Source organism: Kogia breviceps, chromosome 3, assembly GCF_026419965.1.
Source record: "Kogia breviceps isolate mKogBre1 chromosome 3, mKogBre1 haplotype 1, whole genome shotgun sequence".
NCBI classification, from domain to species: domain Eukaryota; kingdom Metazoa; phylum Chordata; class Mammalia; order Artiodactyla; family Physeteridae; genus Kogia; species Kogia breviceps.
In genome coordinates, this window is record NC_081312.1 from 186,067,995 (window position 1) to 186,084,628 (window position 16,634).

General features: G+C 44.6%; 1 protein-coding gene across 45 annotated transcripts in view; it reads left to right on the forward strand.

Moving 5' to 3' along the window:
* ZNF438 (zinc finger protein 438) overlaps positions 1 to 16,634 on the forward strand; it is a 221,383-nt gene that overhangs the window by 94,162 nt on the left and 110,587 nt on the right. For 13 of the 45 annotated variants that reach the window (XR_010839942.1, XR_010839958.1, XR_010839945.1 and 10 more), the window contains one exon: positions 3,261 to 3,338. The exons of the other annotated variants lie outside the window; for them this stretch is intronic. Coding sequence is in view for 4 of the 13 variants with exons in the window: in XM_059058313.2 (XP_058914296.1) it covers positions 3,337 to 3,338 (2 nt within the window). In the remaining 9 variants the exon portion in view is untranslated. The remainder of the gene's footprint in view (positions 1 to 3,260; positions 3,339 to 16,634) is intronic. 45 annotated transcript variants of the gene reach the window in all.

The following is a 16,634-nucleotide window of genomic DNA, read 5'->3' on the forward strand; positions in this document are numbered from 1 at the left end:
TCTAGTAATATTCTTCACCTGAACTAGGTCTCAGTTGTAGGTCTCTGATGTAAAACTTCACTGTGGCTGACAAGATTTAGACTCAACTCCCCTTCCATATAGTTTCCTTCAGATTGATTTCCGTTTACTTAGTTTTCATCCGTTTTCTTGGAGTTTGAGGGATCCAATTAATTATATCACATTTTCCTTCTGCCAGCTTCCAAACCTTTGAGAAGCAGACATAACTCAGGTTGGCATAAAAATGTCCACCTTATTTGTGGGGGAACTGGGTAAAAGAGCATCCTTAGATCTGACTCCAGTCATCCTACCCCTTCGAATTGGACTGACCTAACTTGCCCTCTTGAGTTTGCCATGTGGGTGAGAGGGGAATGTGTGCAGCTTTGGGCAGGCAAGTTCTAAGAGAGGGTGAGAGACTGGTGACACGTGTGCTCAGTCTTTCACCCTCTCTTACCAAACCGGTGAGGCAGAGAGAGAGAGAGAATGGTGTTTTTTCACCTATCAGCCTGGTTGGAGCCCTGCTCTCATTATTCTCTTTCTCTAAGAAGTCAGACGTACCCTGTTCAGATGGAACCCCCAGTTCCACTGCCGACCTACTTCTGGCTCCTCGTGTCATCTAGACCCCCTGCTCTATTCTGAATAAGTTTTTATAATTTTGATCTTCCCCCCAGAATTCTCCCCTCTCCTGTGCAGAAACTTAAACCTGGCTTTCGTAGGCAGTGCTATTTTTTAACTATATACTAAAACAAGTTATATGCTTTAACTTGATCAGTTCAGTCAACCAGAATCATTTCAAGATCTCAAATACTGAAAGTCCCTCTGTTTTCCTTTCTCCTCTTCTCTGGCTAGTTTTTTCCCTTCAAAGCCTCAAATTCAGATATTTCTTCAATTATATACTGTCTCTCCACCTCTCTTTCCCTCCCCCCTCTCTATCACAGTAGATGGCCTTGCCATTGATCTTAACTCCCTCAACTGGACGCCCTTGTACACAATAATTTTTATCTATATCCATCACCCATCCTTTCTTCCATCTCTAACCATAAAGAAAGAACAGTTTCTCCTCTTAACGTGGCGAACTCTAACCAGACTTCTTTTCCCACCTTCTCTTGACTTTGCTCCATTATTAACTTCTCTTCTTTTCACTGGCATTAAAAATGAAAACAACAACAAGCCTTGTTCAAGATTCAGCTTTCCTTTCAAACTATGCCAGGCCTCTTAGAGTAGTTAATTCCATTTCTCCATTTTCTTTAATTCCCCCAATTACTGGAAGTTTTCATTCTCTTTTATTGCCGTCCTGAAATTTCTTTCTGAGCTCACCAGTGACTGTTAAGTTATTCTTAGTCCTCCTGCTGCCCTGAAAAGACAGGACAGGCTGCTCCCTCCTCCGGCTCTTCTTCCTTGACTTCACTGATGGGCCTCAAACTTTGTGGAAAGCTCCCCTCCCAAATAAATAAGCCTTTTAGAAGATAAGCAAACTGTCTTATTGACTTGCTGTAACAAGAGAGACCACACAGATGATTCTGAAGGACTGCCTGCTTTCGGAAATGAACTTAGGATTTTTATAGGTTGATTATAGGTTGGGCTTTCAAGTTCTCGGGTAAGAGGTCAGAAGTGAGCTGAGTCTTTGGATCGCTTGATTTCTTAAAGTAATGATCAGTGCACACACGCAAGGTTGTGATTGAAAGGGACGGTCCGTGGAGGCTGCATTTGTGGCTGTCCGCCTGGATGCTGGTAACTGTCGCAGCCCTCACTCCGTCTTGCATAACTGACGGCGTCGGTACGCTCGTTCTCATTTTCAAGCACGTCTTTGGTGTATTTTTGACTTTTTAATTCCATTGCTGTTGCCCTGGTTTCCCCTTCTCTTGACTATTCCAGTAACAAAATAGGTCTCACTGACTTTCGAATTTTCTCCTAGTAACTCTAAAACGAGAGCCATCTTTCTAGAATACAAAGTCTAATGAGTTTTCTACTGAAAACCCTTGGTGGCTCTTTTTCTGTATAAAATAAAACTGCATATACTGAATGTAGTATTCAACCCCTTTTCCAGTCCTTGTCTGTCTGTCGGTCTGTGGCTCTCCTGGTCCCTCCCTCCCTCCTGCTTTTCCTCCCTCACTCCCTACCCCCCCCCTTTTCTCTTCCTCACCCCCATACTATGCTTTTATTATAGAAGTATAATGACTTTTCTTTTCACAATACAGAGCTCATACTCTGTATTGTGGCCTCTGTGCCTAAAACAAAACAATTTTTGTTTCTTCTTGGAACGTTATTTGTTTCTAAACCTTACCTTTATCCGATTGTTAAAAGTCCTGTCTCTTTTCAAACTGTATTTAAATGTCACCTTCACAGAGCGTGTTACTTTGCTGGGATTATGTAGCAAAATACTACAGACCGGGTGACTTCAACGACAGAAATTTGTTTGCTCAGTCTTGGAAGCTAGTCACCTGAGATCAAGGTGTCGCAGGCTTGAATTCCTCTGAGGATTCTCTCCTTAGCTTGCAGATGTCCACCTTCTTGCCTGTCCTCACATGGTCTTTCCCCTGGTGTGTCTCTCTGTGTCCTAACTTCCTCTTCCTATAGGGGCACCAGTCAGATTGGATTAGGGCCCACCCTAAAGGCCTTATTTTAATTTACTCATATCTTAAAGGGCCTTATCTCCAAATACAGTCACATCCTGATGTACTGGGGGATTAGGGCTTCAGCACATGATTTTGGGGGGGTGAGAAGACAAAGTTTAGTCCGTAACACAGAGCCTCTGCACGTTTTCCCTGTAGTAAGTAACCCTCCCCCAAATCCAAAGCATTTTGTACCACTTGTAGCATTTATTGTATTTGCCTTGATGTGGAGTTTTTCAAGTTTGTCTGTCTGTCTCTGGTGGTTTGTGGGTTTCCTGAGGACAGGAACTATCTCTTATTCAACCTCATCTCTCCCTGCTCTCTAGTACTGAGTAGGGCTTGATTGTTAGCTAAATTTTAAACGATTCAGTGTAAATCAGGCTTAAATATCTAATAATATATTTTCCGGAAGTTTTAGGAGATTGACATAAAAAATATAGGAAGGGAATAAAAATGTTTTACTTCCTATTTTAGAAGTCTGAGCATAGCTTGAGATTTTTATCTTAGGTTCTTAAATTATACATAATATAAGTAATGTCAGTTTTATAGAACTAAATATACCTCTTTTATGATGTTTAATCATCTAATTGGCTTCTGTAAGCTACCTATCAATTCTTTCCATTTTATTACTTCCATTACATTTGTTTTCAGATAAAGATGAATGTCATGTCTCAGCCAACACTGAAAATGTGAAGTTTAGAAGACATTTGCTAAGTCGAGTCACCTCATGTAAGTCTGCTTACATCTCTCAGCATCAGCTTAATTTTGATTTAAAATGTAAGGAATTAAGTTCACCACCTTTGAGGCTTTCTCAACCCTCGAATTGCTCAGAATATCTTAGAGTCCCCTTGTATATTGAATCACTGGTCTTGGAAAATAGTGGAAAGGTGATTACTTACTAAATTTCATGTGCTTATTAAAAATATAATGTTTAAAATCAAGGTGTTATTTTAAAACTGAGAGTAGCACTTCAAAATCGTCCTTTATTTTGTATCAAGTCTAGGCAACAAGTCCCAGCTGTGTGCCAAACTGAATGGTTCTAAAACGGTTTTCCATTGTAACAAATGTTTTGTTTTTCAGTTTCTTTAGTCTTTGTATGGCTTTTTAAGATATGTTCTTGATCATTAAAGGGGATATTTAGTAACTGAAACCTTAAATGGTTAACTATTTATTCAAAAAATGTAGCTTTGAAAAGTCATCTTAACCCATCCCAACTGTTATAATTATCTCCTAACAGTCTTCTGTCTTCATTCTGTCTTCTGTCCTGTTTTTGTTGCCAGACAGATCTGCACGTAGAACCACTCCAGTAATTTTAAAATCCTTTAATGGCTCCCCACTGACTGCTGGATAGAATCCATGCCTTCCCCTGGCATTCAAAGCCCTCTCCCAAGCTCCTAAAAATACCCCCGCCTTAGCCAGCGGAGCTCTCTCCTGTTCTCTGACTTCTCATTCTTGTGCCTGCCTCTGCGTCTCGACTTGCACTGTTTTCTTGGTGTTTCTCTGTGACGTCCTTTGCTCCTCCCTCTCTGGTTTCCCTGCCGGTTGAAATCTTGGCACAAGCTGGCCCCTCGAGGCTCAGCTCAGGTGTGGGGACCCGTCCACGAAGCTTTCCCTGATCACTTCAGCTAGAAGCACGGGCTCTTCCCCTCTCTGCTGGCTTCACCCAGGATTTTGTTTTTACCACTGTTGCAGCACATTTTACCCTGCAGCTTTAGTGTGTGTGTTGATGTCTGTCCTATCTCCCAGCCGAGGTTGTGAGGGCCAGAAAATCAAACCTCTTGTCTAACTGATTTTTGTCGTACACAGCATTAGGCAGTAACCTTTAATGGCGCTTGGTAAATATTTGTATAACAAATTGAGAATGTGCCTGGACTTTTCTCCCATCGTCCCCTCCATCTTTCATCCGTACAGACACATATGGTCTGTATTCATGGCAACTGTTCTCTCTCGTTGTGCCCTCCTGGCAGACCTCCACGCTGCCGTCTCACCCTCGGAGAACACTGACCGTGGTGTAATTAACAAGATACAGTCAGTTCCGAGCCTCAGAAATAAACCGGAGTCCCAAAGTTCATGTCTCATTCTGTTGTCTGGCATGCAGAAAGCATTTTTCCACAAAAACAATGTTATAAATAGTGGTTAGGTTCCGCAGCCAGCCCTCCCAAGGCTAGTTAACCCAGAGGTACCAGCGCAGCCTCCGTGGATCACACTGTTTTGTAGAGCACCTCTAACTCTGGGTGAGGAAACACACCTCTCATGGCCTAGAAGCAGAACCGTGACCTTCTGGGCAGCCTGGGCTGTAGGAGGGTCTAGGCTGGGGCTCTGGCCGGGCCCCGCCCCCCATGCTGGATACCCTCATACCAGTAGCTTTTCGGGTTTCCGTATTTGCATAAGGAGCATTTACCTGTAGGTCACTGATACTCTCCTGTCTTCTGAATGGAGGGCAAGGGGTCACCTGCTCTTGTCATCCTCCCCGCAGTGGATTAGGGAGGTAAACAGGGCTTCAGCTGTCCTGTCCCATGGGAGGGTCAAGTCAGGTATTGACAGATGAGGGGCTGTTTACTACTCCTCCCTTTCAGTTGTCCTGTGCACTTACGGGAATTAAATATATAAACGTGGAAAAGACTTCTCTCTATAGGAAAAACACGTTTCTAGGCATCAGCTCCGTATTTGACGTGACATCAGTTTTGTGGACAAGTGATTCTCATTCCTGCGTGGGCATAGTGAGGCCCTGCCACGAAAAGCACCCGTGTATGTAAACAGCCCTGCAGGCTGACCGTTTCTGTTGTCAGGCGGTCAGAAAAGCGCTCCATAAAATTCAGAGAATGTAACGTGTTCAGTCACCTTATGAGCTTGGAGCACAGGCGTGAGCGTCTGTTGTAGGTTTAGTGCCGTCCTAGATGCTGGGGACTGGGGAACGGGAACCAAAGGCGATGTGAAAAGTGTGCTTTCCCCTCCGGGAGCCTGAACCGCGGAGTAGAGTAAGAAAGAAACACTCACAGCGCAGACAGTATGGTGTTAATTGCCGTAAAGCACTTGAGGAGGGTCACAAATGCTCTTAGGATGATCAGAAGTCCTGACTCACCGTGGTTATGAAGATAGTGGGGGATGTCATTTAGCCTTGGGGCAACGGTGACGGTCTAAATGCAGAGCTAGGAGAGGAAGTGATAGTCCAGGTCGGATTAACAGCATGAACAGAGGACTAGAGTTGCAAACAAACAAACAAACAAACGAAACAGCATTACTGGCTGGAACAGGAGGTTCAGTTTATGTCAGTGAAATAATCGGTGGGAAAGTGGCACCAGTGGTTCCACCCTGGCAGTGAATAAGAGTTCATCCATAGACCTTTTTAAAAATACAAGTCCCTGGATCTTACCCCAGAACGAATAACTAGAATTGCTGGGGCAGGAGACATAAGCCTGTTTATCTTTTAAAGCTCCCCCAGTGGTTGAGAACCACTGAATTAGAAGGAGGGGCCGAACGCAGGAGTCAGGCCTCAGTCCCTCAAGCAGAGTGGGAAGCCCTCAGGGGCTTCTGAGACGGGTGGCCTAGGAGCAGTGGGCGTTTGCCAAGATAAAGGATTCGTCAACTGCATGTGAATATGGCAGAGAAATGAGAACCGGCTTGAGTTGGAGCAGCGGTGGCGGGAAAGCAGCGAAGGTGACATGTGTACGTGTGCACGGGTGTATGGCAGTCAGCGATGTCAGCCTTGACCTCGGCGTGGTTTGTTTTATCAACTGATTACACGACTTCACCCTCATTAGTTTGATCTGTTTTCTCTTACAAGCCGGCAACGTAAACAGTAATTTCTGCCAGTTTGCATTTAATGGAAGGAGACCATTGTCTACTCACGTCCACGTCTAACTCATAATCGCAAGTGAAGTTGTGTGTATGGGGAATGCGACCTGCAGCGACTCGTAAAGCGCGTCCTAACCACCCATGTGTGCGGTTAGACGACCTCGGTCCTCACCGGGCAGGAGCCGACAGCTGGAGTCACATGTACGATACTCACTGGCACATGGTTCTCTAGCATCCAGTTGAAATTTGAAGAAATAGTCTAAATTACGCCATGCGCTTTAATATTTTTAGCAACAGATTTGATAAGCGCTTCATTTTTCTGGTAGCAGACCCACGCCTGCTTCCTGACGACAGCAGCTCTCCTTCCGCTGAGTTTATGCTTCTCTCCTGCCCACCCACACCTGCAGCTCCTCCCCTGCCCTCCGGCCCCATCCCCTGCTGGTGTCAGTGCACCCCAGCCCAGCCTCACAGTGGCGGGGGTCGGGGGGGCAGCAGAGAGGAGACTGAAGCAGTCAGAATTTCACTTCTCCTTTGCCGCTGACACGCCGGCTGACCCTGGGGGCTCACACTCCGGGCCGATGCGGGACGTGAGGGCTGCCAGCGTATCCACACTCAGAAGTCTCAGACCACGCCTTCATCGGACACGTTTCCCATCTCCTTGACCTATTTTAAATAATTTATGTTTGGCAACAATGGGCCATGTTTATTAGATGGCAGAGAATAAAGTCAAGGTGTGATGTTTTGATGTGACCTGTCCCCTTTAAAAGAGGGTTCAACGTCATGGATTTTTAAAAAAGAACCACTCTCTTGGCTATTCTGTAACAGTACATATGTGACAGCAGTTTCTGCTCTGGTCTTCTTTGCCTGTGGCAAGTAATTTACTCTTGTGTTATCAATATCTCCAGATCTCTTGACTTAACTTTTTTATAACAATTTAGGCTTTCACTAACCATCCAAATGTTTAACCCGACAATGGATGGTCTGCTCAGATTTGAGGGAGCCTGTAGGAGAAAGGGAAGGGGGGAGAACTAAAATTTGTTGACTACCCACTCGGTGCCATGTCCTTTACATGTCTTTTATGATCTTAACTCCATGTTACGACGGAGGAACTTGGGATTTAGAGAGGTTTAAAAAATGTGTCTGATGTCAAAAGTCTAGTCAGCGGTAGAACTGGGTTTTGATGCCAGGTCTGGCGATCTAACTGTTTAAGCAGCCTGATCCTATAGGTCTGCGTGACTTTTATTTGTTGGGAAACATCAGTGAACTTGGAGTTGGTGGTGGCGGGGGTTGGGTGTAAGCTTTACCTCCCTCACTAATAACCCTGACCATTTTAATGAAATTTTTTATAACGTCTTTATTGGAGTATAATTGCTTTACAATGGTATATTAGTTTCTGCTTTGTAACAAAGTGGATCAGTTATACATATACATATGTTCCCATATCTCTTCCCTCTTGCGTCTCCCTCCCTATCCCACCCCTCTAGGTGGTCACAAAGCACAGAGCTGACCTCCCTGTGCTATGCGGCAGCTTCCCACTAGCTGTCTATTTTACGTTTGGTAGTGTATAGATGTCCATGCCACCCTCTCACTTTGTCCCAGCTTACCCTTCCCCCTCCCCATATCCTCAAGTCTATTCTCTAGTAGGTCTGCATCTTTATTCCCATCTTGCCCCTAGGCTCTTCATGACCTTTTTTTTTTTTTTCTTAGATTCCATATATATGTGTTAGCACATGCTATTTGTTTTTCTCTTTCTGACTTACTTCACTCTGTATGACAGACTCTAGGTCCATCCACCTCACTACAAATAACTCAATTTCGTTTCTTTTTATGACTGAGTAATATTCCATTGTATATATGTACCACATCTTCTTTATTAAGTCATCTGTCGATGGACACTTAGGTTGCTTCCATGTCCTGGCTATTGTAAGTAGAGCTGCAGTGAACGTTGTGGTACATGACTCTTTTTGAATTATGGTTTTCTTAGGGTATATGCCCAGTAGTGGGATTGCTGGGTCGTATGGTAGTTCTATTTTTAGTTTTTTAAGGAACCCCCATACTGTTCTCCATAGTGGCTGTATCAGTTTACATTCCCACCAACAGTGCAAGAGGGTTCCCTTTTCTCCACACCCTCTCCAGCATTTATTGTTTCTAGATTTTTTTTTTTTTTTTTGGCGGTACGCGGGCCTCTCACTGCTGTGGCCTCTCCCGTTGCAGAGCACAGGCTCCGGACGTGCAGGCTCAGCGGCCATGGCTCACGGGCCCAGCCGCTCCACGGCATGTGGGATCCTCCCGGACCGGGGCACGAACCCGCGTCCCCTGCATCGGCAGGCAGACTCTCAACCACTGCGCCACCAGGGAAGCCCTGTTTCTAGATTTTTTGATGATGGCCATTCTGACCGGTGTGAGGTGATAACCTCACTGTAGTTTTTTTTTTTTTTTTTTTTTTTTTTTTTTTTTTTTTTTTTTTTTTTTTTTTGTGGTATGCGGGCCTCTCACTGCTGTGGCCTCTCCCGTTGCGGAGCACAGGCTCCGGACGCGCAGGCCTAGCGGCCATGGCTCACGGGCTTAGTTGCTCCGCGGCATGTGGGATCTTCCCGGACCGGGGCACGAACCCGTGACCCCTGCATCGGCAGGCGGATTCTCAACCACTGCGCCACCAGGGAAGCCCTCACTGTAGTTTTGATTTGCATTTCTCTAATGATTAGTGATGTTGAACATCCTTTCATGTGTTTGCTGGCAATCTGTGTATCTTCTTTGGAGAATAATGACATTTTAATTTAAAATATTTAATGCTCTCAGCTTCAATTTCCTCATCTATCCTATGGGGATAAAACCTGCTTTACTGACCATTTGGGATGGTTGTGAGAATAATAAGCTAGTGAATTTCAGTATGATTTTACAGGTATAAAAACCCTTGAAAGATGGAGAGATTTTTAATTTAAGCAAAAACCCACAAAGCATTAAATGAGCTGATTTGGATAGATTTTGTGGTATTTCACCTCTTCACATTGCTCTCAAACTTTCCAAATAGTATTTGTCAGTTTTGTAAGTCCCTGCCACCATGATTTGCCAAACTGTGTCACTGAATTAAACATCTCAGTGCAGCAGAGAGAGTCCTGGCTACATACCAGGTACCTCATTTCACTTACCAGAAGCAATCATTAGTTTCTATACCATATCCAACAGGTCTGAACTCTGGTAGATACTGAAATGTTCGTAGCCACTGAGGACTCAGAAAATTCTAAGGCTGCTCAGTAGTCATAGACTTATCGGACTAAAGTTAATGTTAACATTCTCAGGATAATTCTTTATATTTTTGAAGTTTTTAATAAGCCTGAGTAATAAAGTCACATTTTGTAAAAGTACTTTCACAAAACTGCTATTCAAAAGTGTCTCCAGGTTTCTGGGCGACGTTCATAGGTTGCAGGGTGGTGAATACCCTGAAAGAGAGCTCTGAACTATGGTCATCCACTTAGACTTCTTTCACGTATACAGAGAAGAGATGAGAAATGTAGGGAACTCGGTAAATTACAAGGACAAGGTTATGAATGAAGTGGCCGCGAGCCTGAGAAGTACCAAGGTCATGTCCTCAGTTTACCCCAAACCTTTGCCCCATTAAAGCCCTAAGTCTCTCCGAAAAGGCAGATGCCTTAGGAAGACCAGCCGAGACCACGGAGGAGCAGTATTAGAATCGCGTTCAGATAGGGGTCCAGAAGACGGCACCTGGTCAGTCTTGGACCCAGAGTGCGTAGGGCTCTTCTGCGTCTGCCGTACATCCCAGGAGGGCTCCCTGGTCCTGAGGTGCTGACTCCCACCCGACTTCCAGTGCCAGCCCTGCGCCTGCCTCCTGCATCTGGCGGATGGATGCCTCCAGGAAGGGAAAGGAGACACGGCAAGCAAAGTACACATACGAAGCCGAGACTGTCCATAATCGTGGACCTTGTTTGGCTTGCGCAGTGCTCCTTTTAAACATGAATGCGTCCTTAACTAGCATTATTCTAGCTAGTTCCTAATTGAATTTGCTGTTAATTAATTTAATGTACGAATGCAGACTTCTGGGTCCTCTTGTAAAGTGTCAGGCGTGGCAGCTTTCGTCCGGCCTTTGCGGGTGGCCGTCGTCCGCTCGAGCTGACGAGAAGTCGCCCCGACGGGGTGGGAACCTGTGTTTTCCAGTCCCCGCAGCCCCACCCCCGGCTGTTGGTTTCCTTTCAATAGGATGAAGAGGAAAGTTCAATGTTGCCTACACTGCCATTTGCGTTGAAGTTGCAAATAGCAGGTTGATAGGATAGCATATTTCAGTATAAGTGAAAGACTGTGTTATTCTCCTAGCGCTGTTGTAACAATGTACCATAAGCTGGGGGGCGTCAAACAACCGAAGTTTGTTCTCTCATTGTTTGGAGGCTAGAAACCTGACATCAAGGTGTCGCAGGGTCCTGCTCCCTCAGAGGCCTCGGCGGGGGTGGGGGGGGGTGGGGGTGGGGGTGTGTGTGTGTCCGTGGTCCGTGTTTCCTCTTCTGGCTTCGGGCAGCCCCATGTGCTCCTTGGTTTGTGGCAGCACCGCTCCAGCCTCTGCTCCCATCTTCTCTTGGCTGTCTTCCCTGTGTCCACAGTTTCTTCCTACGAGGACAGCAGTCATATTGTATTAGGGCCTACCGTAATCCAGGACAACCTCGTTTTAACTGAGTTATGTCTACAGAGACCCTATTTCCAAATAAGGTTGCATTCACAGGTACCCGGACTTAGGACTTCAGTGTAACATTTTGCAGGGGCACAATTCGACCCATACCCGATGGCGTATTTCTTGGTGGAGTGCAGAGTCGTAGTTTAAGGGCAGAGGTCCCTGGAACAGGGTGCCTGGATTCGTACTTACAACCTGTTTGCTCTGTAATATTGGACCAGCCGCGTACCCCTCTCAGTGACTCCATGCCCTCATCTGTCAAATGCGGATGATGGTACCCGCCTCACAGGGCTGAAGTGAAGACAAAGTGAGTTAATAACTTGGAAAGTACTTGGAACAGTGTATGGCACGTGCTAAGTTTCAGTAAACTGAGCCAGTATTATCGTCACTGTTATTCACTCTTACTCATCTACACGAGTTCTGTGCAGGCAAGGAGTCCCCATGCCCAAAGCTGTTATATTTAACACATAGCATCTTACGAAACAAGCCATGGATGACGTAGAAATAATAGATAGAAAGGCTGCATGAAAAAAAAAACCCAAACAACTTAAACCAATAAAAAAGAGAGTGAGAGAGGCTGGAATGTTAATAAGATTTACTTTTTCCTGCAAATAAAATAATCGTAATACATTAAAAATGTTTACTCTCCTCACTGTATTGCATTACCTGCCCAGCCTCTAGATGCACCTGAAAGTGATAAAGACCCGGGCGGGAACTTCAGACCTAGAGGCTTAGGTGTTGGCTGCTGGGCTGGTGAGCACGGTGGCCCAGAGATAACACTGGGGAGGTTAGTCCAGGGAGAGCATCCAAGGAGCACATCACTTCTGAGTATCCCCGCCTGCCTCCTTGGAAGCGTGTTATTACTGTCTGCCTCCTTCCCATAAACCCTTGCATTGAAATTACCCTGGGTTCCCGTCTCTGGGTCAGAGATTGAGGCCGCATAATTCTTTACATTTAAACCCTACTTTTCTTCCAAAGCCACCGAATATTTTGAGGCATATTATTTCATTTTTCCACATAGCGTTTATGTAAGACAGCCGTACAACTTGAATTTTATTAAAAACTGAGAACTCCAGTAGAGAAGGCTTAAAGAAATGACAGGACTTTCTGAAGTCCCTGGAAGAAAATTGTTCTACAGGTTAGGGCTATTGGGTATGCAGTACTACAGAACGTATATGGGCCTCATCCTCCAAGGTAGTGCTGTCCTGAAAACATGAGAATATTCAGATAAAATCAAAGTATCTTACCTAAATGATGAAAGGGGCATATGGGTATGATATTTACTGTTAGTGATTTTATTTTAATAAAAGAAGTTAGACTGTTTAATTTTTGGCAAAGAAGTGGTGTTGCATCGTTCAATTATTAGGAATTTGGAACATTTCAATTAAATGATGAATTCATCAGGACTCCCTCAGCTGCAAATGCAAGAAAGCCAGTTCAAGCCAGCTTATGAAAATCAAAGGAACTTAATTGTTTATATAACTACGGTTTCCAGAGGTACATCTGGCACCAGGCATGGTCGCAGCCAGGAACTCGGATGATCTCATCCGGACTCTTTTTCAGCTCTGCTGGCTTCTTTATCCGTCATTCTGCAGACAGCATGTGACCGGTGACATGACCGGCGGCAGCTTGAGGCTGTCACCTTCCCCGCTGAGCAGTCCCCACAGAAAGAGAGCTCGTGGGGCTGAACACCTTGCCGCCTGCCTCCGAGAAGACGCGAGTCAACCCTCCTTGAGCCCCGTGTGTGATGAGCCATCACTGAGGCCCAGCGGAGGGCACGGTTCCCCAGTGCTGCAGTGAAGAGGTGGGGGCCAGGGACTGGGAGCCCCCCTGGGGTCTCGTGGAGCGAGAGAGGCTTTCTCCAAAGCAGTTCAAGGAAGGGCGGTGGCGGTGTGTGCTCAGCAGACCAAAACTGGAGTGGCCCCAAAGCGCCACACATGGTGGGTGGTAGAGACTGTAAGTTCTGATTTGAAGATGGCAAGTAGGGAACTTTCTGCCTTCTCCTATTGCGAAGTCCATCCAAGACAAAGGAAATAAGAAAAAAACAGTTCCAGCTCTGTCTCTGACAAAAAGTAGGTGACGTTAGAAAGTCTAGCCCACAGCCACGAGCACCGAAGTTACACGACCCGGTGACTTAGCCGAGGCCAGCGAGCATCCACAGCGCCCGCAGAGGAGAGTGACGCCCCCGGAGGCACGTTGGCCCTGTGCAGCCTTCGGAGCTCTCACGTTAGGCTGGAGGGGCAGCTCAGGCGTCCGGTTAGAGACGGGCCACCAGTTGAAAGTCTATGAAAGCACCAGTTGGACACTCGGATCCTTGTCTCACCCCAGCCGAATCACTACCTTCCCCGCAGCCCAGGCAATGGAGGTTTATTGTCTGGAGATGTTGAAACTTCAGAGAAATCGAGGCTCAGGGACACGGGAGCAGAGTAGAGGATGGGGTTAAGTAAACGTCGGCCCTGCTCTTAGAGCATCGGGAGCTCAACGTCCAAGTCCCCAGTCAGCTGCTGGAGGATTCTCCCGAGAACCTGACGGGTTCCAGAGAAACTTCCCATGGGGGTTCCCCGCAGGGAAAGCCAGCTCGCTCCCCGCTCGCTCTTCAGTGAAACTGACCTTCAACAAGCTCAGCCCACAGGCAGAGCTGCCATCTTGCTTTACTAATAATGTCCACTTAGATAGGGAGGGTCAGCCAAGGATCAACAGATACGTGGGAATGCCTCCCATAGGAAAGCAGAGATAAAGCAAACAGAAATAAAGAAGTCTGAGGAGACAAAACAGTAGGGAACTTAAGAAAGAAACTATAATCACTATCTCTGAAAATGTGAGAAGATTTTGCATAGCAGAATCCTTTTTAAGAAGGAGAATTAAAGGAGAGGAAAATTAAAGAACAAGAAGTAACTCACAAAAATTAGAAATGTGGTGGCTGAACCCAATTCCTTAGAGGGATTGAAAAATAAATTTGAGGAAGAAATAATTAGAGACACAGTCCAGAAGATTCTGTCACTAATACAAGAGAAAATTTGGAGAGAATTATGAAAGAAATAATACAAGACACTTTCCTAGAACAGAAAGAAAAGATAAACGGTAAAGTTTCCAGAGAAGAAAAATTGTCATATACAAAGTGTTTTGGATAAGAACCAACAAGGGACTTCTCAACATCAGTACTGATATAGAAACATAAATTGTGAAATATTCTCTTAAGGGATAATTTTTGTCATGAGAAAGCATTTCTTCTTTTACTTGAGAGTTATCTACTGTCGAATATCTCTAGTTCCCTTAGCACATTTAAAATATTCCACTTACAAATTTTCCATTATTTAAATTTATTTAAATTTTTTATATAATCTGAGGTACACCTGCAAATTTGTGTTTCAGAGATTTAGGGTATTTTATGGTGCTTTTTTGCACCATAAATACATAAATATTTTATGTATTTTTTGATTCACTAATTCACTCAACAGATAATTGAGTGCTCTTTTCTCAAGGTACTGTGGAGTTGATATTTCTTGGTTTTGTGTGATAGTCCAACATCTGATCCATAGTTTTATAGTCAGTGATAATACATATGACTGATTTAGAAACTCACTGATGATACTAGGGCAGGTGGTAGCAGGACCTGCAAAATACTTGTCTTTTTTTTTGTCCCAACATACTGTGATATCTTTTTTTTTTGGCTGTGCCACATGGCTTGTGGGATCTTAGTTCCCCGACCAGGGACCGAACCTGGGCTGGCAGTGAAAGCACTGAGTCCTAACCATTGGACCGCCAGGGAATTCCCGACAACATATTGTGATTTGAAGTGACAAAGTTTGGGTCCTGCTTTTCAAATATGTTTGGCTCTTATTTTTATACATGTATAAAACTATATTAATTGTGAGTAACAAAGTATCAGTGTAGAATAGTAGTTTTTGTCTTATCTTTTATCAGTGTAGAAGACAGAGTCCTGAGTGCTAATTTCTTCCAGAAATTAGAGGCATCAAAAGTTGAAATTTAGCAAACACTTTTTTCAGATTTTAATTATTTGAAAAAATAATATTTTTAGGATTTGATGAATATTATTTTTGACTATATAACTAATAAAATGTATTATTATGGTTTTTTTGGATTAAAAGTCTTCTCCAAATAGCATTTTGGTTTTTAAGACATTCAAAATTTTAGGTTGTGAACATTACAAAAGAATTGAAATTTTAAGTGCAGTGCAGCTCCCTCCTCTTTTTGGACTAGTTTCGAAAGCCTAATGAAATGGAAGGCAAGTGTCTTTTTCCACTTCAAAAAGGGTTATATTTTATTCCTTAATGTACTATAACGAGAGCAAAATAATATAGAAAAAATCAAGAAATGAAAAAGTGCCAGGATTCTTCTTTGCCAATATAACTTTTTAGAATTGTGCTGAGTTGCTTTTGCTGTAAAAACCAGACCCAGTCTCTTATGGATGCTCCAGGTAATGACATTTGTGGAGGATTTTTGTAGTTCTTTTGGCTCAGCGAGGTCAAGAATTTTGAATTAGAATTACAGAACTGGAAGGCATCCTCTTATTCATTTTACAAATGAAGGAACTGAAGTCGGGAGAAATCGTGATTTATCCAGGGTCATAAAGTTAACAGGGAAGGTTGGAGGAGAAGCATGGCCTTCTGGCAGGCAGTTCAGTGAGTGATCTTTGTAAAAGACTCTTTGGGTTTATTCTCACCCCCATCACGTTACGTGTAGTGTCCATAATTTATTGCATTAGGCCCAAGTTTCAACTTACAAGTTTGTGTTTAATTTTCTGAGGCTGAGGGAACATTTAGAATTAGGAATACTGACAGTGACCCCACAAAATGGAACGGCAAGAAGCGTTTGGAAGAACCGTTGTCTGGGCCAGAAGACGTCCCTTGCTTAGACTCTGGCCCTGCTCTCTAGAAGGAGCTCCATTGCTCATTATTCCCTAGGACCTGAGTGTCTTCTGGAAGGTTCTTCTTTGCCCATCGTCCTCCAAGGTCACACTTAAACGGACATTGGGGGAATATTCCCGCCTTGGAGGCTGTGTAACCTTTGTTTCCTGCTTTACGATCATGCAGTTTTGGTGGTTAGAGCATTGTTTTAGGAGTCAGCTGGAGACTTAGAGGCAAGACTTGGGGGGTGGGGGGCTGGCAGTGTGACTCCCTCAGAAACTTAGCTGGCTTCTGACCTACCTCCTTGTAGTTGACCCCATATGCCAGACGGAGGGATTACGCGTCCCATCTGTCAGGGACAGTCTCAGTTTATATCCCTCGTGCAGGTTCAAGTGATAATGCCCTCTTGCACCCTCAAAACTGTCCCGGGTTGGACAGTAAATCGCGTATGGTCACTCTAGCCAAAACAGCATGCCAGGAAGTCCCACGCCTAATTTATTCCTTTGCCTCCTTTCTCCTGGTCCTCCCTCTCTCCGTTTACGGGGGCCCTTGGACGGCCGTTTGAAACAGGCTTCCTGGGGACGTTCACCTACTCAGCCTGATCCGCAGCGAGGCTGACTTCCCTGTTCACCTGACAAAACCTAACAGGCCATTTTTGCTCAAAGCCTTTTTCAGTCTCCTCTC